At 39.9% G+C, this 22,998-nt stretch overlaps 1 protein-coding gene across 4 annotated transcripts in view; it reads right to left on the bottom strand.

Moving 5' to 3' along the window:
- Positions 1 to 22,998, bottom strand: part of LOC132378042 (uncharacterized) — a 42,603-nt gene that overhangs the window by 5,495 nt on the left and 14,110 nt on the right. For 3 of the 4 annotated variants that reach the window (XM_059944684.1, XM_059944685.1, XM_059944683.1), the window contains exons 3-7: positions 21,759 to 21,927; positions 14,634 to 14,794; positions 14,485 to 14,533; positions 11,428 to 11,515; positions 1,350 to 1,450 (exon numbers count right to left, since the gene is read on the bottom strand). In XM_059944684.1, the coding sequence (XP_059800667.1) occupies positions 1,350 to 1,450; positions 11,428 to 11,515; positions 14,485 to 14,533; positions 14,634 to 14,794; positions 21,759 to 21,927 (568 nt within the window). Of the gene's footprint in view, positions 1 to 1,349; positions 1,451 to 11,427; positions 11,516 to 14,484; positions 14,534 to 14,633; positions 14,795 to 21,758; positions 21,928 to 22,335; positions 22,425 to 22,998 lie in introns of all 4 variants that reach the window. The other variant, XM_059944686.1, reaches the window with a different exon arrangement.

Here is a 22,998-nt window from a genome sequence, read left to right as displayed (position 1 = left end):
GGGAAGTAAAAGGCAATATAAAAGAAAAAGAGAGTGTGCATATAATATAGCAACACTTAATGGGAAGGTAGAGGATTGGAAAGCTTTTTAAAAACTAACAGAAGGCAACTAAAAAAACATAAAGACAGAAAAGATGAAATATAAAGGTAAGCTAGCCAATAATATACAAGAGGATACCATAAGTTTTTACAAATATATAAAGAGAAAAAGAGATGCGGGAGTGGATATTGGACAACTGGAAAATGATGCTGGAGAGGTAATAATGGGGGACAAAGAAACGTCAGTCTTCACTGTGAAAAACACAAGCAGAATGCCAGAAATGTGAGAGTGTCAGGAGCAGAAGTGAGTGTTGTTGCTATTACTAAGAAGGAGCCTGGGGAACTGAAAAGTCTGAAACTAGATAAGTCAGCTGGATCAGATGGACTATACCCCAGGTTCTGAAAGATCAGAGGTGCAAAAGGACTCGTGCAGGATTCCCTAAAGGTTAACTTGCAGGTTAAGTCATTTGTAAGGAAGGCAAATGCAATGGTAGCATTTTGAGGGAACGAGAAATCAAAAGCAAGGATGTAATGCTGAGTGTTTTTTAAGACAACTGGTCAGACTAAACTTAGAATAGAGTTAACAGTTATGTGCACCTTTTCTAAGAAAAGATATGCAGGTATTGGAGGTTCACGAGAATGATCCCAGGAAGGACAGTGGTAATGTTTGAAGAGCATTTGATGGCTCTGGGATTGTACTCACTGGAGTTTAGAAGAATGATGGGAAATCTCACTGAAACCTATTGAATATTGAAAGGCCTAGGTAGAGCAGATGTGGAGAGTTTGTTACATGTAGTGGGGGGTCTGGGACCAAAGGGCACTGCCTCACAATTGAAGGACGCAAAGATGAGGATGAATTTCTTTGGCCAGATGGTGATAAATCTGTGAAATTCAATGCTGGAGCAAACTGTGCAGGCCAGTTCATTTGGCTTATTTAAAGCAAAAGTTGATAGGTTCTTAATTAATAAGGGCATCGAAGGTTATGGCAAGAAGGAAGAAGAATGGGATTGAAAGGGATTATAAATCAGCCATGATGGAATAACAGAGCAGACTCAATGAGCTAAATACCCTAATTCTACTGCTATGATTTATAGTCTGATAAGTTGGTAGTAGAAATAAATCTTGATTTTTCCAGTTCCAGTTTACGACAATGTTAAAGACCAGGTTCAAAACAAAAATAAAACAAGAACTACTTTATAAAAACAATGAAAAGTTATCAGTAGCATTAGCAATGTGTACATAAAATAATTTATAGACTAGTTTCAAATTAGAGAATGTTTCTTTGTATTACAAACCAAAAATTAAACTTACAGCCACAAGTCTTTTATCCATTTCTAGAATTTTCTCTCTACTGCTTTTTGCTTCCAAAGCACTCACTATTGTTTCATAGTGTGTGTTTATGTTTTCTTGTACTAAACAATGAGAAAAATAATAAGTTAAAATAATGCACAATTCTACATTCATTCAAAGAAAAGATAGTGCTTTAAAATGTCTAGAAGTTTTAATGAGCATGGGGTGTCGGAAATGAGTATCATTTCTGGGTCACCAACGGGAAATCACTGCTGTGTATCTCAATTAGTAAGATTTCAAGAAAATATAAGTATATAAAAATATAATTATCTATCTGAATAATATTAAGTATCATCTTTCAATGTATCATTGGCCACTTTATTAGGTTCAGGAGTGGAACCTGGTGAGGTCTTCTGCTGCTGTAGCCCATCCACATCAACGTCTCGTATGTTGTGTGTTCAGAGATGCTCTTCTCCACACCCTTTTGCAATCTGTGGATATTTGAGTTACTATCAGCTTGAACCAGTCTGGCTATTCTCCTCTGACCGTTCTCATTAACAAGGGGTTTTTGCTTTGCTTAAACTACTGCTCACTGAACTTTTTTCACTTTTTGCACCATTCTCTAGGACTGTTGTGCATGAAAATCCCAGAAGACCAGCAGTTTCTCAGACACTCAAACCACCCTGTCTGGCACAACAATTATTCCATGGTTTTATGTCACTTAGATTATATTTCTTTCCCATTCTAATGTTTGGTCTGAACAACACCTGAACCTCTTGACCATGCTTCATGCACTGAATTGCTGCCACATCAATGGCTGATTAGATACTTGCATTAATGAGCAGGTGCATGGGTGTACCTAATAAAGTGGCCACAGAGTGTGTGTTCTGAGTGTATAATTCCTGGTTTAGCAACTGTATCTGGCATTCTTTAATTTAAGTGATCAGGTTACCAGAAGTGATTTCCCATTTCTTTGGGCGTGATGTTCCTGATCTTAGGAATCATGTTTATCACATTAGTGCCCCATCTAGTGGCTATATGATTATATTACACAGCTAAAATATACCCAAAAAAATCAGGATGACTTTTAATATCACTGGCATATCTTGTGAAATTTGTTGTTTTGTGGCAGCAGTACATTGCAATATATATAATAATTAAAACTATAAATTACAATAAGAAATAATATAAACACAAATTAAATAAGTGGTGCAAACAGAGAGTAAAAAATGAGGTAGTTGTCCATTCAGAAATCTGACGGTGGATGGGAAGAAGCTGTTCTTGAAATGTCAGGTGCGTGTCTTGAATCAATCAATTAAGTAATTTGTAATCATGCATTTACAAAATTATTTTTAAACTATATATCCAATACTAAACTGATTGTCAGGGTTTCAGCTGTCTTCAGGATCTTCGTTAACATCTGTAACAACTGAACTTGGATTTTCATATAATAGTTATTTTTAGTCCCTTGTCAACATAACAATTGGATATCAACAGCCCATATAAATGTACATAAAAAAGCTAGAACTTTAATTTAAATTTCTGTACATTGTGAGGCAGTTACAACTTACCCTATCTCTATTATAAAGATATGTAGAATTCAGTTGTTTGAGTCTAAGTCTTTAGTTACGTGTTTGACTCTATGTTAGTAATTAAGGCCATAACTTTTAACTTCAGCTGTAAAATGGATAGCGGTGCATCAACTACCAAATATACACCCTGCTTGTTGACTTTTCTTCAATTCACATTAAGACATAAAAAAAATTCCTTAATGTAACATATTAGTTTTCATAGATAAATCAATATCATATAACTAGAACATAGGGTTCAAGCCAAAATATAAATTAATATGTTACATATGCAGCAGCATGAAATAAAACTTCTGTTTTTCTAGTTTTACAAATGTGGTTTGTTGCAATACAGATTACAATACAGTTCATATTTCTTCCATATGCTGTTACTATGGTTACAGTCTATCTGAAGTATTCACTGGATATAAAATATAGTTCATCAAAAACCAGGCTTTGAAATAGAGGATCATTTCTGCAATCCATACTGAGATCTATGACTTAAGTTTCTGATGACTGATTCTAGGCATCTTTTAAAATAAACCATGGAAACTTGGAAATATTTGACACAGAAAGAAGGCCATTTGCACCACCACATTCATTCTATACAAAAAGGAGTTAATGCCAAATCCTTGTCCCTTGGAATGAAGCATTGTAGATACACTTCCTTTTAAATGTGATGAGTACATATATCTCCACTAGTACCATACGGTAATTATGACCTAATATTTTAATTAGTCATACTATGCTCTTGAATTCCATGTCTCATCTTATGAAGACAAACGTGTAAAGTTTTTCAACCAGCTGTTCTCCCTGTCAAGCAATCTTTAACAAACATGACAAAATAGGAACAGTAGGTTCCTTGATCCTTCGAGCCTGCCCTGCTGCTCAATATGATCATAACTGATCTATGCCAGCATCGACTCTTCTTCTGTGCCAGTTCCTCATAATTCTTAATTGTTCAGTCTTTCTAATAGTTCTCTCTCCATCTTAAATATATTTAATGATCCGACCTGAGATAGATAATTCCAGAGATTTTCTGCCCTCTGATACAGAAAACCTCAGTTATATAGTAGCTGCAATGCCTTTTTCATCATTCTCTCACTAGTGAAAACATGTCAACATCAACCATGTCAAGCCACCTGAGCACCTTGTTTGTATAAAATCACCCCTTCTGATTCTGAACAACCCAAAATAGTCTAGCTGTTCTTGATTGTATAATCCTCTCATTCCAGAAATTAACCTGGCAAATCTCCTTTGAATAGCTTCCAATGATACTTCTAGGTATGCATCATTCAAGGTGTGTCTTAACCAACACCTTGTACAATGGTAACAGATGATGAAGGGTTTCGGCCCGAAACGTTGTCACTACCTCCTCCCATAGATGCTGTCCGGCCTGCTGAGTTTTCCAGCATTTTGTGTTTTTACAATGTTAACAGAACTTTCTTATTCTTAAATTGCAAGCATTTTAAAATTAAGGTCAATGTGCCATTTGCTTTCTTAATTACTTGTTGGACCTGCATACTAACTTTTTCTGATACAAGAGATTGAATACCTAGATACCCCTGATCTTCACTAATTTATAGCCTCTCTCCTTTTGACTTTTCTTATCAAAGTATATAACCATGCTTCCTCACATTAAAGCTCCGTTAATCAGGTTTTCACCCAAACACCGACTCATCTCCCCCCTCCTTCTACACTGGTAAATCAGACCACCAAGTTGTGCTTCTTCTCTCTGCATGCAAGAAGAAGATGAGACATGAGAATCCTGAACATGAAGTCTTACATTGCTGGTCTGAGGAAATAGATAAGCTTCTATGACTGTTTTGAATTGGTGGAGTGGTCCACATTGAAAGATTGAGCAGCCAGCCTAGATGAGTCTGTCACCATTGTCATGGCCTTGATCAGCAAGTGTGTTGATGACTGTGTACCAACGAAGATAATCCAGGTGTTCCCAAACTGGAGATCACAGATGAACTGGAAGATCAATTCCTCACTGAAGTCTAGAATTGCAGCATTCAAATCAGATGACCTTGGCCTTTACAAGAAATCAAGACATGACCTCTGAAAACCTATCAGGGATGCCAAAAGGCAATACTACTCTAAAATTAAGTTCCAAAGCTATAATGGAGTATAAAACAAAGTCCAAGTCGAAAACAGAAAGGAATTAGAATGTCACCACCCATCTTGACTGCTTCCAGTGCACCTGACCACACAGTCACTGTTGTAGACATAAAACTTGTCTTTCAGAAAGTGAACTTGTGGAAGCTGCAAGGCCGGTTGACATCTCTGGCTCGCTCTAATACTTTGCAGATCAGCCAGCAGTGGTATTTGCAGGTATTTTGAACCTTTACCTGCTTCTAAGGTCCCCATCTGCTTTAAGACCACTAGAATCCCAGTTCCTCAGATAAGCAAGGTAATGTGTCTTAATGACTCTCTGGTGGTCATGATACTCACACACTATCATCAAGTGCTTTGAGAAGCTGGTCATGGCAAGTATGAACTCCCAGTCAGTATTTACCCACTGCAATTCATCTACCTCCAAAACAGGTCTATGGCAAATGCCATCTTTCTGGCCCTACACTCAACTCTGGATCATCTGCACAGTAATGACATCTATGTTAGCCTATTGCTTATGGACTACAACTCTGCCTTCAGTACTATAGTTCCATGCAAACTCACTTTCAAACTCTTGGAACAGACTACAATCAATAAAGATAGGCAGAAACACCTTTGCCACAATTATCCTCAGCATTGGTGCCACACTATGTTGTGCCCTCAGCCCCCTATTCTATTCCCTGTACACTCATGACGGTGAAGTCAGATTCTGCTCTAACTCCACTTAACAAGTTTGTAGATGATACCACTATAGTGGACCGTATCTTAAATAATAATGAGCCAGAGAATACAGGACAGAGATAGAGAGCCTAGTAACATGGTGCAATGGCAATAACATTTCTTTCAATGACAACAAAATAAAGGAGTTGGTCATTGACTTCAGGAAGAAGGGGCAGTGCATGGCCTCCTGTTTACATCAATGGCGCTAAAGTCAGGGGGGCTGAGAGCTTCAAATTCCTAGAAGTGAACAGCCTGTTCTCAGTACAATAATAAACTAATTTACCAATTTGCACTTAATCTACGTCCTGTAACAGAATCTCATTGCCTTCATCATAGTACACCCTTCCACCTATTTTCACATCTTTGGCAAACTTGAAATTTTACATTTTTTTCACTTCTCCAAATCATTAGCATAAACAGATAAGCAGTAACTGAAGGCCAAGAATAGATCCACAGGGTGGTCCAGCCTTAAAATGATCCGGCAATTCTAATGTACATGTTGTCAGTCCATACTAACACACTTCTACCAGTTATTATGTTCTGCACATTCTCTTAAATGGCAGTTTGTCAAATACCCTTTTAAAATCTAAATACACTGCATCAAAACGGGTTGCCCTCTATCATCTTCAAATTCATTATCTGATTATCTTATTTGTGGTGGTTTCCTGCAGTCTACAACCTGCCTCCTCAATACAGACATCCCACTTCTCCCAGTTCTGGGAGTCTCCCACATATTGATAGCAGCTCCCTGATGCCCGCAAATTACATACAATATCTCAGAAATCGATTTTTTGAGAGCGAGCAAGGGTTTCCTGCTCGGGTTTTTTTGCAAGGGTTTCCTGTTAGTAGGGAAGTGGTGTTAGATAAATTGAAGAGATTAAAGGCAAATAAATCCCCAGAGCCAGATGGTCTGCATCCCAGAGTGCTTAAGGAAGTAGCGCAAGAAATAGTGGATGCACTAGTAATAATTTTTCAAAACTCCTTAGATTCTGGATTAGTTCCTGAGGATTGGAGGGTGGCTAATGTAACCCCACTTTTTAAAAAAGGAGGGAGAGTGAAACTGGGGGAATTATAGACTGGTTAGTCTGACATCGGTGGTGGGGAAAATGCTAGAATCAGTTATCAAAGATGTGATAACAGCACATTTGGAAAGAGGTGAAATCATCGGACAAAGTCAGCATGGATTTGTGAAAGGAAAATTATGTCTGACGAATCTTATAGAATTTTTTGAAGATGTAACTAGGAGAGTGGATAGGGGAGAGCCAGTGGATGTGGTATTTTTAGATTTTCAAAAGGCTTTTGACAAGGTCCCACACAGGAGATTAGTGTGCAAACTTAAAGCACACGGCATTGGGGGTATGGTATTGATGTGGATAGAGAATTGGTTGGCAGACAGGAAGCAAAGAGTGGGAGTAAACAGGACCTTTTCAGAATGGCAGGCAGTGACTAGTGGGGTACCGCAAGGCTCAGTGCTGGGACCCCAGTTGTTTGCAATATATATTAATGATTTAGACAAGGGAATTAAATGCAGCATCTCCAAGTTTGCAGATGACATGAAGCTGGGCGGCGGTGTTAGCTGTGAGGAGGATGCTAAGAGGATGCAGGGTGACTTAAATAGGTTAGGTGAGTGGGCAAATTCATGGCAGATGCAATTTAATGTGGATAAATGTGAGTTTATCCACTTTGGTTACAAGAACAGGGAAACAGATTATTATCTGAACAGTGGCCGATTAGGAAAAGGGGAGATGCAACGAGACCTGGGTGTCATTGTACACCAGTCATTGAAGGTGGGCATACAGGTACAGCAGGCAGTGAAAAAGGCAAATGGTATGTTGGCATTCATAGCAAAAGGATTTGAGTACAGGAGCAGTGAGGTTCTACTGCAGTTGTATAAGGCCTTGGTGAGACCGCACCTAGAATATTGTGTGCAGTTTTGGTCCCCTAATCTGAGGAAAGACATTCTTGCCATAGAGGGAGTACAGAGAAGGTTCACCAGATTGATTCCTGGGATGGCAAGACTTTCATATGAAGAAAGACTGGATCGACTAGGCTTATGCTCACTGGAATTTAGAAGATTGAGGGGGGATCTTATTGAAACATATAAAATTCTAAAGGGATTGGACAGGCTAGATGCAGGAAGATTGTTTCCAATGTTGGGGAAGCCTTTTAGGACCGAGATGACGAAAAACTTCTTCACACAGAGTGGTGAATCTGTGGGATTCTCTGCCACAGATAACAGTTGAGGCCGGTTCATTGGCTATATTTAAGAGGAAGTTAGATATGGCCCTTGTGGCTAAAGGGATCAGAAAGTATGGAGAGAAAGCAGGTACAGGGTTCTGAGTTGGATGATCAGCCATGATCACAGTGAATGGCGGTGTAGGCTCGAAGGGCTGAATAGCCTACTCCTGCACCTATTTTCTATGTTTCTATAAGGGGGGAGAGGGAGAGAGGGAGGGAGGGAGAGAGAATGAATGACAGAGAGAGCATCCTGATTGGTCTCTCTTTGTGCTAAGTAGACCTATCAGTTTTCTCAGTGGGCGAGCTTTACAGTTGATGCCTCTCTCTCTTTCATTGTCCATCAGTTCAGTTTAGTGTCCTACAGCACCATTGCAGAGTGTTCCAAAAAAAGAAAATATAAAATGTACTTCACCCCAGACTAAAGTGTACCCCTGCCTAATAGGGGTCAAAAATAACAGTGTTGCTCACTGCACTGTTTGCAACAGTGACTTTTCTATTGCCCATGTTGGGTTAAATGACTGTAAAAGAGGTGAGTTTAACAGGTGTCATTCGTTCATTAGCATATCTAACGGTATTTAAACTAGCTGGCCAGCTGCTACGGAGCTACTCTATTGATGTCCGACATGATGAGGACGAACTCCCTGTAGACTTGCTTAAAGTTGTAATAGAATTTAAAAAATGACTCCATGATAATGTAAGTACATATTTTAATGTCACATTTTTTTGCATAAGACAATATTCACAGCTGTCTCACAAACACTTGTGAATCTGATGTCTTGCAAAATTAACAAATTCATTGACGCAGACTGCTGTGAGGTTGAGACTTCCAGCAAAATGCTCAAATCTGCCAAGCAAGCCACATCAGAGTATAAGGAAAGTTTGAAAAAGAAATAGAAAAGCTATTTGCATCAGCATTTAGCTATTAGCATTGAGACTGCCAACAAAATACTCAACAAGGAATATATATATATATATCATAGAGTAGTACAGCACAGTACAGGCTCTTTGGCCCACAGTGGTGCTGACCCTTAAACCCTGCCTCTTATTTATCCCCCCACCTTAAATTCTTCCATGGATTTGTCCAGTAGTCTCTTAAACTTCACTAGTGTATCTGCCTCCACCACTGAGTCGAGCAGTGCATTCCATGCACCAACCACTCTCTGAGTGAAAAACCTTCCTTTAATATCCTTCTTGAACTTCCCACCCCTTACCTTAAAGCCATGTCCTTTTGTATTCAGCAGTGGTGCCCTGGGAAGAGGCACTGGCTGTCCACTCTATCTATTCCTCTTAATATCGTGTTTACCTCTATCATATCTCCTCTCATCCTCCTTCTCTCCAAAGAGTAAAACCCTAGCTCCCTTAACCTCTGGTCATAATGCATACTCTCTAAACCAGGCAGCGTCCTGGTAAATCTCCTCTGTACTCTTTCCAATGCTTCCACATCCTTCCTATAGTGAGGCGACCAGAACTGGACACAGTACTCCAAGTGTGGCCTAATCAGAGTTTTATAGACCTGACAAAGGGTCACGACCCGAAATGTTGACTAATTCTTTCAATGGATGCTGCCCGACCTGCTGAGTTCATCCAGCTTTTTTGTACGTCCAGAGTTTTATGGAGCTGCATCATATATATAAACACACACAAACATATATATAAAACAAGGAATATATATATGTGTGTGTGTGTGTGTAAACATTTTCAATATGTGATCAAATAAACTGTTGTGTTCTTTCATAGTCAAATGTTCTGTATACATAAACCCTTGGAGGTCAACGGTGGGGAGGGATATGGGTTGCAGAGGGTGGGGGTGCTATCTCCCTGAAATGAGTTTTTGCAGGGTGGGATGTGTCACTACCAACCAGTTTTGCTAACATTTACAAACCTCCTAACTGGTCAAAGGTTCATTTACTATCAAAGTATACAAATCTGAAATTCTTCTTCTCCAGATAGCCAAAAACCAAGAAAAAGAAAAGAACGGCAGCATGATCATCAACACCCCCTCCAAATCCCTTCTCCCTGCACAAAAACTGAACAAAAAAATGAAACAGACACATTGACCCCCAAATCCCCATTCCCATGCACAAAAAATGAGAAAGATCTGGCCAAAAAAAAAGAATATAAAAAATTATAGGGCTGAAAAAAAAATCTATAATCCAAGTCCATATCTGAAATGCAGAAAACCTGGGTAACATTCTCCGGGCCCAGCAGCAGGCCTATCCTTCTCGTAGAGAAGCTATCAAAAGGCACTCTCCTCTCTCCAATAGCAGAGTGATCTCACCAGCGATCAAAAGGCAGGCAGCCAGTGCTCACCTTCAGCATTCACCTCAATGTTTCAATCTCCCTCATTGCTTTAATCCGTGAAATGGAGTCAAACATTGTCTCATGCCCCATGCTGCATCCTTCTCGCCATGAGGTTCCCGCATGCTGCCTCTGCCTCCCAGAATCCTCTAGGAGACAGCAGAGCAGTGAAATGCCCAAACTATCTCAAATCCGCAAATCACTGGCTCCAATAGTTCAAGCATCATATTCAAGAGGAAAAACAAATGAAAGACAGATAAAAGTAGTATGGTTTCACAATCTATCCAGAAGATGTTGACGAAAGGAGTGTTTTATAAGGGCGTCATCTTGACCAGTACGATGCAGCCACTGGTAAATCTGAATCACTGTATGTGCCACAAAAGACAAATTAACCTAAAACTCTTCTGTGTGTGCCTCTCTATACATAACCAGCCAATTTTACCTTTCACTTTCTGCCAATGAATTCAGAATTTATCCTTTTATCCCTGCAGCTTTTACTTTTCTTATTAGTCTACACATGGAAATTTGTCAAATAATCTGCTAAAATCCTTAAAGAATATATTAAATATGTTGCCATCATCTACTTTAATGGTGACTGGCTTTAATCCAGGCTTTATAGGTATTTGCTTTTAATGGAATTAAATCCAGACAGGCTCAGCAATGAGCAGACATTACATTGCATCGAACACCCAAGCTGGCTACTATATTCAAATTACCTCAGAGTACAGTCTAATGAAGGATGTCCCAATTTATTTAACTCTGTGCATCTGAAATAATTATGTGACACAGTTGTGTAGTGGTTAGCTCAACACTATTACAGCTTGGGGTGTTCCGGAGCTCGGAGTTCAATTCTGGCACCGTTCTGTAAAGAATCTCTGTAGGTTCTCCCTGGGAAATGCATTGGTTTTTCCTGGGATCTCCAGTTTCCTCCCACAGTCCAAAGATGCATTGGGTAGGTTAACAGGTCATTGTAAGTTGTTCCACGATTAGTTTAGGGTTAATCAGGGGTTGCTGGGGCAGCATGGCTCGAAGGACTGGAAGGGCCTCTTCCATGCTGTGTTGCTAACATAAAATCTTAAAGAATAATAAGAATACTGGATGATGTTCCACTTGTTATTTTCTATAATTTAAAAAGCCTTACAATAAAGTAAGCTTACTTGTTTTTGATAAATCTTCTAATCCTTCTAGAACTGTTTGGTTTTGTAGTTCTGTTTTCCTTTCAAGTTTATTAAAGGATGCCTTAATCTTTAAAATGAAAAAGTATGCAATTAGTAAACAATAACACATCTTTGTTTGCCAAAAAAGGTGCTATCAATATCAGTAAGAGAATACCTGACAATTACATTATTCTTTCATCTATCCAATTATGTAATGCAGAATTTTATGTGTTAATTTTAATGATTATCTTTTTGATTTTGAAGAAATGTAGTAAACAATTGTGTTATTATTATTGGTAGGATCAAGACTATTATCTCTATCAGTTTCCAAATGTTGCACACTGAATGATATTTTAATTCAAAAATCATAACCCAAGTAATTTACCTACCCGATATGGGTAAATTCCTTATTTTTAAGATAATATACTGTACTTCACTTGTGGAAATAATGGCTAGCATTCACTGACTACCATGGTAGATTGCACTATTTAGGCAAAATATTATCTAGGCAACAAGTTTATATTGTGACATGCTAGTGGAGGCATGAGTTCAGCACTAGGATGCAACAGTATAAATATCAGACTTTATGGTGTTCATGTGGCATTGTCACCTTAAACGATGTGAGGATCTGCTAATCTACAGAAACGTAAACTGGTAAGACAAATTATCTACAATTTCTGGATTTGGATGCAACATTGTAGGGAGTGCATACAACTGCATTTTCAAGAGTTTTATCCATTTTAAACATGGGCATGATACCCTGAAGAAAAAGACTATAAAAAGAAACACATGTGAGATGGGAACCTGATCAAGCAGGATTTTATTCTAAGACAAAAGCTTCATTTGGTTACAACAGACAGGGAGTGGATATATCCAATTGCACTAAAAATTTGCTAGACTGTGCTGTCGTATGACTCCACACACTAACTGAAAGAAGGATATCTATTTATAGATGTGCAACATAAACAAGCTTTTGCACTCAAGAGTGATGAGGAGCTACAAAGCACAAAAGCACTGCATGAAACAATTAAGGTCCAATTGGGATTTTTCCTCAGGATATATTTCCTTACATACAATTATGTAAACTTGGTAAATCTATTTTGGGAAAGAAGAGCAGTTTAAAAATAAATATAATATTGCTGTCTGACTAGAAGATATTAATTAGAAAAAACAGGACTGTTACTATATATTCACTGACTTTATATTCCCAACACAAAACATAATCCTTGCTAGTTGCCACAAGCAAGCAGCAACTATCAAGTAGTTAAGCCAGAGACTTTGATGGTTTCCAGATACAAGACACAAGAACTTTGGACATAAAAGAAGAATTGCAGATTGATGAGCCAGGAATATCCTTTTCCGATTCATTAGATAAGAGCAGGTGGAAGATTTGATCTCCTCCTTGAGGGAAGCATCAGAAATCTAGTTAACTGAGTGAAGAAAATGATCTTAATTGATCTCTGTACCTGATTGCCTGACTTTGTTTTTTGCTCTGACTCTTGGAAAGATTGGGACTAGCGGTGAAAGGAGAAAAAAAACACTTCAAGCTAAGTGAAAAAAATTTCCTTTGCTATGCCAGTGGAGTGCCAGCCATGAACAGCAAAACTAACCAAAAATGTTCAAGGTTCTCGATGTGCTTCCCTTGGATGTTATGGTATACTTAAGGGCTTATATTTGTAGTAGGGATGAACTTAGTGTAATCATGTTAATAAGAGTGATAGCATTCACTATCTCTCACATTACTTTGCTTTTACTCTGGCAGAATACCCACTGAATCCTGGAAAAAAAGCTTGAAAACATGCAGTTAAAATTTGAACAGATGTTGTTAGGACTTTAGGGGCTGACTTTATTCCCTAGAGTACAGGAGATTGAGGGATACCTTATAGAGCTATACAAAATTACGAAGGGTATAGATAAGGTGAATGCATATAGGCTTTCTTCCCCTCAGGTTGGGTGAAACTAGAACTTCAGATCATAGGTTCAAGGTGAAAGATAAAACATTTTAGGAAAAACTGAAGGGGAACATCTTCACTCAGAGGGTGGTGCAAATGTAGATAAAGCTGCTTGCGGGAACGGTACAGTAGATGTGGGTTCAATTCTAATACTTAAGAGAAGTTTGGATAGGTACATGCTTGAGAGAAGTACTCTATGGAGGACTATGGTCCAGGTGCAGATAGATGGGACTAGATAGAAACTAGGCCGGCATGGACTAGATGAATTGAGTGGCCTATGACTCTGAAAATAAACTGTACTGAAACAAGAAGACTTCTGAAGGTAACCCAGAAATTGGAAGAGCATTTTTTTATTTCTCAGAATTTCATTCAATTTTCAGTACAAAGACAGGCTTTTCTACCCAATAATTCCATGCAGAGGTGCATAAAGAATATAAATCTCTTCCATCCTTGTCTCTGCTCATCTCACCAGAATGATTTTTAAGGCTTCTGGTCATTGCTTCCCAATGGCACACATAAAAACACTACTGGGGTCCTTTCAATATTACTGATGAACTTATGTTTCCTGTCTGATTTGCTGGAACAGTGCACAATCAGAAGATAGGTTTGGGCCATGAAAATAGCTTGGTGCAAAGAGATTACATGCTGCTGTTATTGTAAGTATCGCCAAAATGAACTGTATTATGAATTGAGGCAATCATCAAGCATCCAAATGGGGAAGACAGGTTTCAAAGGCCAAGTAGTAAAAATGGTTTTACCCCCAAAGTATGCACAATGGGTTCCAAGCGACACACACAAAATGCTGTAGGAACTCAGCAGCCCAGGCAGTATCTATAGAAAAGGCTACAGACACCGTTTTGGGTCTACACCATTCAACAAGTCTCAGCCCGAAACATCGACTGTACTCTTTTCCATAGATGCTGCCTGACCTACTAAGTTCCTCCAGCATTTTGTATGTGCTACTTGGATTTCCAGAGTCTGCAGATTTCTCTTGTTTGAGAATGTGTTCCAGATATTATTCTGTACCACCCCTGCTGCTGAGGTGACCACTGAAAATATAAAAGTAATAAAATGAGAGTAATATTTAACCTTGCTGCATACATACCTCTTCAACGTTGTCCTGGAGTTTAGAAATCCAGTTATTGAAGTACTCACTAAAATGACAAAACAAAACATTAAATGGAATCAAGGATGTTATTGGAAAGTATTAGAGTGGCATGTTAGTCAGTTAGTCATTTTCTCTGTAGTAACTACCTTTCTTGCTTTTCTTTTGCTTTCCGCTTGCTGATTTCAAACTGTTCCAATAACCCTTTGGGTTTCCCAAAGCAAAGCTGAGTAACTGAGCTAGTTTCCTTATTTTCCGTAGCAAAAATATGTGGTTTAGCTTGGTATCTTTCATAAAATTTCAATTCACTCTGTAAATTAAAAGAAGTAAATGTTGGTACTTCTCAAGAAGCTTGATTTTTAAAACAAATTAAAACATACAATTTATACAAGCCTCATTTGGTATATACTAAACTCTCCTTAAATGAGTATTCAACGGAGGCAGGCATCTTTATTTTTGATGCCCTCAGCTATTGGCCTAAGCTACTGGAGATCTTTTGAAAATATAATGAGTAGGTCAGATGGGGGAGGAGGAACAAGTGGATGTGCTGTACTTGGATTACCTGAGCACTTTCAAAAAGGTTTCATGCAGAACATTAGTCAACAAGATTAATGTATATGCAGTTAGGAGTAATCAACAGACACAGGTTGAGAATTGTTATTCAGCAGAAAACTGAGTGCAAATAGAGGCATATTTTGGCAGTCTGTAGCTAAACACTATAAGACCATAAGACACAGGAGAAGAATAAGGCCAGGCAGCCATCGAGCCCTGTGCCATTTGATAAGAAATACTGCAGGGCTAAGTATTTGAACTAAGTCAAAGATTTTGCTGATGACATAGTTCTAAAACAAACTGCTAGAGGAACTAAGAGGGTCATGCAGCATCTGTGCAAACAAAAGGTAAGTCAATGTTTCACATTGAGACCCTTCATTGAATTCTAATGCAATATCTGGGAAACTGTGATGTAAACTTGTGGCAGCAAATACCTTGGTTCACAGCTGCTTTCAGATTTAGATGTAGTAAGAATGTTAGTGATTATTTTCAATTTGTTTTCCGATGTGAGTTGCTTGTGTTATTGTCAATAAATCAGAAAAAAATGATTTGCCTCTTGTGACTCTGTCAATATCTTTCTATAATTGAACAGTAGAAAGTGTAGAACTCAGGTTAATTCTTTATAATTTTCCACAAATTTACAGTAGATGCAATTGCATTTTAACTGGCACATAACTGACTGACTTTTTAAAGTAATGTATAGGGAAATGTCAATAGACAGTATGTTAGTTATATAACATTTATATGATGCTACCTGATGAAGTCCCTCTCAAGATACTTCTGTTTAAAGTTGATTGAACACAATTCGTTGACCAAGCTAGGAAATCAGCTAGGAGGCAGGAGAGAGTAGAAATACCAGGCAGGTCCTCCTTCCAGCATTATGGAAAAGCACACAGCAGTGTGTGGTTATCTTATTCACAAAGACAAAGGCCTGCACCATTTATCCAATAACATGCTCAAATTCAAGCAATCCAGTAAATATCAATTTAAACAGAAAATCCTTCAAATGCTCATGAGTTCAAATAGTGTATCTACTGGAAAAAAAATACATTTTATCAAAATTAAAAATAGTTAGAAATCATTTTCTGTTGAGTTCCTCCCATTTAGCACATCTGTAGCACCATCCAGTATGATGACGTCCTCAGTGGGAAGACAGAACTTCGTCTGTGATCACTTCTACTTCTGTTGTGATGAATAGACACATCTGTCACAGGTGGAGTGGTATGGATGAGATAAAGGAGGTTTGTGCTTTGTGTTGGTCCACTTAGTATGTATCCCATGCCCATGCAGCAAAATATTGTGCCTAGTGCAGTTGCAAACTGGATCCTCTTAAAAAAAAAGGAAAAACTGGGAAACATGCACATAATAATATTGTTGTGGTCTCCCCATCAAAGGAGTAATTGAATTTTGACCTGCAAGACAGCAATATCATTTAAATATTTATGTCACTATGCTGCACAGCACTCAGAAATAATTCTGTCTGTAAAATGTGAGCAATCTGTTAATCATAAATGTTGACAATGAATTATTTCAAAAAACAGTAACATTAAATTGTAAACCATTATCATGAGCCAAAAATAGATAACTTGTTTTTGACATGGGAACTGACTGGACTATCTAAATTACGTTATACCATGGAGATAGTCAAATATAATTGAAATTAAATAACAGACAAATATGATAAAAGATAGACTAGCAAGAATGAGAATTTAATTAACCTTAACTTGATTATCTGACTGGCATTTATTTATCAAATGATGATTTTTAAAACATAAATATTGGAGTATAACTTGCAATGGGGACTATAGCAATAGAACATCCTTGCCAATTGTCTGACCAATGCAATGTTTTACACTATTTCAAAATCCCTTGGGTGCCTATTATTTGGTCGGTACAATTAATATTTTACACAGGTCTATCTCTCAATCATCTTCAATTTCTCACTGCTGCAGTCAGAGGTTCCCACCTGCTTCAAAAGGGTGGCAATCCTACCAATACCCAAGAAGAACAGAGTGAGCTACCTGATAGATGCTGCCTGGCCTGCTGTGTTCCACAGCATTTTGTGTGTATTGTTTGAGCTACCTCAATGATTATCATCCAGTGGCACGAGCATCTACTGTGATGAAGTGCTTAGAGAGGTTGGTCATGGCCAGAATCAACTGCTGCCTAGGCAAGGACTTGGACCTGCTGCAACTTGCCTATTGCCAAAATAGGTGTACAGTGGATGCAATCTCACTGGCTCTCCACCCAACCTTGGATCACCTGGACAATAGTAATCCTTATGTCAGGCGGCTTTTATTGACTCTAGCTCAGTATGCCTGGGCCTATGTACCTCCTTCTGCAAATGGATCCTTGACTTCCCCACCAGGGGACCACAGTCTGTGGGGACTGGAAATAATATCTCCTCCGCACTGACGATCAACACTGGCGCACCTCAAGGATGCGTGCTTACCCAGTGCTCTATTGTCTATACACCCACATCTGCGTAGCTAGGCACAAATCAAACACCATCTAGAAATTTGCTGACAACATAACCATTGTTGGCAGAATTTCAGATGGCAACAAGGTGATGTACAGGAGCAAGGTAGATCAGCTGGCTGAATGGTGTCACAGCAACAACCTTGCACTCAAAGTCAGTATTACCAAGGAATTAATTGTGCACTTCAGGAAAGGTAAGTCAAAAGAACACACACCAGTCCTCATTGAGGGATCAGAAGTGGAAAGGGTGAGCAGTGTCAAGTTCCAGGATCTTAACATCATTGAGGATCTATCCTGGGCTCAACATATTGATGCAATTACAAATAAGGTATGACAGCAGCTATATTTCATTAGGAATTTGAGGAGAAATGGTATGTCACCAAAGAGACTCACAAATTTCCACATATATACTGTAGAGAACATTCTAACTGGTTTCATCATGATCTAGCATGGAGGGGCCACTACACAGAAGCAGAAAAAGCTGCAGTAACTTGTAAACTTAACTAGCTCCATCAATGGCACTAGCCTCCCCAGTATCCAGGACACCTTCTAAAGTCACACACAGAAAATGCAGCAGGCCAGGCAGCATCTATAGGGAGAAGAGCTGTTGACGTTTCGAGCCAAGACCCTTCGTCAGGACTAACTGAAAGGAAAGATAGTAAGAGATTTAAAAGTAGGAGGGGGAGGGGAAATGTGAAATGATAGAAGATCAGAGGGGGTGGGGTGAAGCTGAGAACCAGACAGGTGATTGGCAAAAGGGATACAGAGCCAGAGAAGGGAAAGGATCATGGGACGGGAGGCCTTGGGAGAAAGAAAGGGGGAGGGGAGCACCAGAGGGAGATGGAGAACAGGAAGAGTGATGGGCAGAGAGAGAGAGAAAAAAAACTAAATATATCAGGATGGGGTAAGAAGGGGAGGGGCATTAACGAAAGTTAGAGAAGTCAATGTTCATGCCATCAGGTTGGAGGCTACCCAGCCGGTATATAAGGTGTCGTTCTTCCAACCTGAGTGTGGCTTCATCTTGACAGAAGAGGAGGCCATGAATAGACATATCAGAATGGGAATGGGACGTGGAATTAAGATGTGTGGCCACTTGGAGATCCTGCTTTCTCTGGCGGACAGAGCATAGGTGTTCAGCGAAATGGTCTCCCAGTCTGCGTCGGATCTCATCAATATATAGAAGGCCACACAGGGAGCACCAGACACAGTATATCACACCAGCCGACTCACAGGTGAAGTGTCACCTCACCTGGAAGGACTGTCTGGGGCCCTGGATGGTGGTGAGGGAGGAAGTGTAAGGGCAGGTGTAGCACTTGTTCTTTTTACAAGGATAAGTGCCAGGAGGGAGATCGGTGGGAAGGGATGGGGGGGACGAGTGGACAAGGGAGTCGTGTAGGGAGCTATCCCTGCAGAAAGAGGGGAGAGGGAAAGATGTGCTTGGTAGTGGGATCCCATTGGAGGTAGCGGAAGTTATGGAGAATTATACGGTGGATCCGGAGGCTGGTGGGGTGGTAGGTGAGGACAATGGGAACCCATCCTGAGTGGGGTGGTGGGCAGATGGGGTGAGGGCAGATGTGCGGGAAATGGGAGAGATGCGTTTGAGAGCAGAGTTGATGGTGGAAGAAGGGAAGCCCCTTTGTTTAAAAAAGGAAGACATCTCCTTCATCCTGGAATGAAAAGCCTCATCCTGAGAGCAGATGTGGTGGAGACGGAGGAATTGTGAGAAGGGGATAGCATTTTTGCAAGAGACAGGGTGGGAAGAGGAATAGTCCAGGTAGCTGTCAGAGTCTGTAGGCTTATAGTAGATATCAGTAGATAGGCCGTCTCCAGAGATGGAGACAGGAAGATCAAGAAAGGGGAGGGAGGTGTCAGAAATAGACAAGGTAAATTTGAGGGCAGGGTGAAAGTTGGAGGCAAAGTTAATGAAGTCAACGAGCTCAGCATGCGTGCAGGAGGCGGCACCAATGCAGTCGTCGATGTAGCGAAGGAAAAGGGGGGACAGATACCCATATAGGCTTAGAACATGGACTGTTCCACAAAGCCAACAAAAAGGCAGGCATAACTGGGACCCATGTGGGTGCTCATGGCTACACCTTTGGTTTGGAGGAAGTGGGAGGAGCCAAAGGAGAAATTATTGAGAGTAAGAACTAATTCATCTAGACGGAGGAGAGTGGTGGTACAGGGGAATTGGTTAGGTCTGGAATCCAAAAAGAAGCAGAGAGCTTTGAGACCTTCCTGGTGGGGGATGAAGGTATATAGGGACTGGACGTCCATGGCGAAAATAAGGAAGTGGGTGCCAGGGAACTTAAAATCATTGAAAAAATTCAAAGTGTGAGAAGTGTCACGAACATAGGTGGGAAGTGATTGAACAAGGGGGGATAAAATAGTGTCAAGGTATGCAGAAATTAGTTCGGTGGGGCAGGAGCAAACTGAGACAATGGGCCTACCTGGAAAAGCAGGTTTGTGGATCTTGGGTAGGAGGTAGAAACAGGAATTGCGGGGTGTGGGAACCATGAGGCAGTGGATGGGAGATCCCCAGAGCTGATAAGGTTGGTGATGGTATAGGAGACAGTGACCTGGAGCTCCTTAGTGGGGTCATGATCAAGGGGTAAATAAGAGGAGGTATCAGAGAGTTGTCGCTGTGCCTCGGCCAAGTAGAGGTCAGTACGCCAGACTACAACAGCTCCCCCCCTTATCAGCGGGTTTTATAGTAAGGTTGGGATTGGTGCAGAGGGAGCAGAGAGCAGAGCATTTGGAAGGAGTGAGGTTGGAATTGGAACACGTTGTGGTGAAGTCGAGACGGTTGATATCTCGTCGGCAATTAGCAATAAAGTGATCCAGAGCAAGCAGAAGACCAGAGCAGGGTGTCCATGAAGACGAGGAGGGTTGAAGATGGGAGAAGGGGTCATCGGTGGGGGTCGGAGAGTCCTTGTCAAAGAAGTAAGCTCGGAGATGGAGCCGGCAGAAGAAGAGTTTGTCATCATGGCATAAACAGAACTCGCTGAGGTGTGGGCGAAGGGGGACAAAGGTGAGGCCCTTACTGAGGACAGAGCGCTCTGCCTCAGAGTTGAAGGTTGGAGGGAATAGTAAAGACCTTCTGAAGTCGATGCTTCTAAAAGGTGGCATCCATCATTAAGGACTCCATGACCTAGGACATGCCCTATGCTCAAGGAGATCCTGAAGACATATACTCAACATTTCAGGAATAGCAGGAGTAGCTTCTTCCATTCCACCATCAGATTTTCAAATGGACAATAAACCCATGAACATTTCCTCAGTACTTTTCCCCTCTTTTTGCACTACTTATTACATTTATACTATCTCTCTCTCTCTCTTTCTATAGATACACACGCACGCGTGCACACACGTGGACACACACACACACACACACACCTTTTATCACTATGTATTGCAATGTACTTCCGTCACGAAACAAATTTCACGGCATATGCCAGTGATATTAAACCTGATTCTGATCTGAACAAACTTCACTCCAATAACTTGTGAGTACAACATTGGGTGTGAATGAAAATGAAATTACAATTTACAACAGGCAATACCCCAAGTAGGCAGATACCTGTAGTACATAGGGTGCTATGGGAGTGGGAGTGCAAGATGATGGAGGAGAAGGTTGTAGGAAGGAGGATCTTGGTAAACATACATTTCTGTTACATCTTTTGTGTCAATGTCTCAGAGTAGCCTGTCAAATCCAGTCCCATTTGCTGGATGATCGCTGAGGTAAACTTCTGTTCCTTTTTTCATTTGTTATAGTCACAAAAGAACACTCATTAGTTTGAGCATTGGCTGAAAACTTTGGAATATGAGCAATCTCCAGTTAGTTTCAAAGTGTGAAGTGACCCAAGGTATGCCAATGTAACCTTTTATACATGGGCAAAATGAAAAACATAGCATTCCCTTCTTATTCTACTATGGGGACACCAATTTATATTGCTAGGACTGAAACATACAATGCATTATAACTGCCATCATTTAAGTTCACCTACCTCTAAGAAAACATTGGTGTTACTAGCAAGGATTGTAGATGTTGTCAATTCAATTTTAAGACTAGCAATGCTTTATGTAGAAATGATTGTTAACTACATTTACTCATTATAATTTTATCATGTGATCCTGTAGACAAAATATTGCTACACAATCAAATCTCTAGGAATGATAGCTCCTTTTTTACTTGCCCCTCATAAATTGAATCCTGAGATTGAGACACCCATTCAGACTAGTCTTACTTCATTGTGTTGTGAGTTCTGCTGGGAGTTCCTCTGGGTTCTTGAAGGCAGGTTAAAATCCTGAGACTCTGAATTTTCAGGGCAAAATTGTGATCCGAAAAGAAACTGAGAATCAGTCAAACTGGAATGGTCACTGGGAGCACTATTCCAAGTGGCAGATTTAGTCATCCTGTATTGAAAGAATTAGTGGTAAGCAAGCATTAAACATGCAATTAATTGAAAAATGCATTGATATGAAGCCAAATCTGTCAACTTATGTTTCGACTACAGATAAATTTTATTGATTACAGCTAATATTCAAATGCAGCAAGTGATTCGGAAGACAAATGCTCCACAGGTTTTTATAAGGAGAGGATTTGACTAGAGGAATATAATCTTACTGCAATTACTTAGAAACTTGTTAGGACCAAATCTGGAATATTGAGTAAAATTACAATGATGTGGGCCATTTTCAAACCAAGATGAGGACAAGTTGAGTACATTTTTCATATTTCATAAAAATGTAAAGATTCATCTACCAAAGTTTATGCTGCATCTCAGAGCAATTCTATCACTCCCATTACCTCATTATACTCACCTTTAGCCTTTATTCTCACATTATTCTAGCACACTGTTCTCACACGTTCTTTAAAACAGACCCCTGGCCTCATTTCTCCTTGAATCCACCTTCAGCAATAGCAATTTAAAAATAGGTAATTCACCAAACTGTCAGCATACATTTTGGATAAAGGAAGAAAACCCATGCAGTCACAGGGAGAATATGCCAATATCACCAGAGGTCAGAATTGAAACAGGTTGCTAAAACTGTTAGGCCAGTTCTGCTACATGCAACAGAGTATAGTACCCCCCCCCCCACCCCCACACACACACACACACACACACACACACACAGAGTGGGTGAATCTCTTGAATGCTCTACTCCACTAAACCTTGGAGAATCAATCATCTGGTTCATTCAAAACAGACATAATTTGATTTCTGAATATTAAACCAATGTTATGAGGAAAATTGTGTTTAAGAAGGTTCAACATGGTTTTGATGAATGGCAAAAGAGGCTTGAAAGGCCAAGAGGGCTACTTCCACAACCTAAACACTGTGGTTAATTTCAGAGCAGAGGCTGGGTATCCTTAAGTCAATAACTCATCTCCTGACAACCCAAGCCCTTCCACATTTAAAAAGCTCAAGGAAGAAATGTAGCGAAAGCTCTGATAGTGCTACAGGAAATCTAAAGTTCAGGCAG

The sequence above is a fragment of the Hypanus sabinus genome, chromosome 19, assembly GCF_030144855.1.
Source record: "Hypanus sabinus isolate sHypSab1 chromosome 19, sHypSab1.hap1, whole genome shotgun sequence".
Taxonomy (NCBI): Eukaryota; Metazoa; Chordata; class Chondrichthyes; order Myliobatiformes; family Dasyatidae; genus Hypanus; species Hypanus sabinus.
This window is presented reverse-complemented; position numbering and strand designations above follow the sequence as displayed.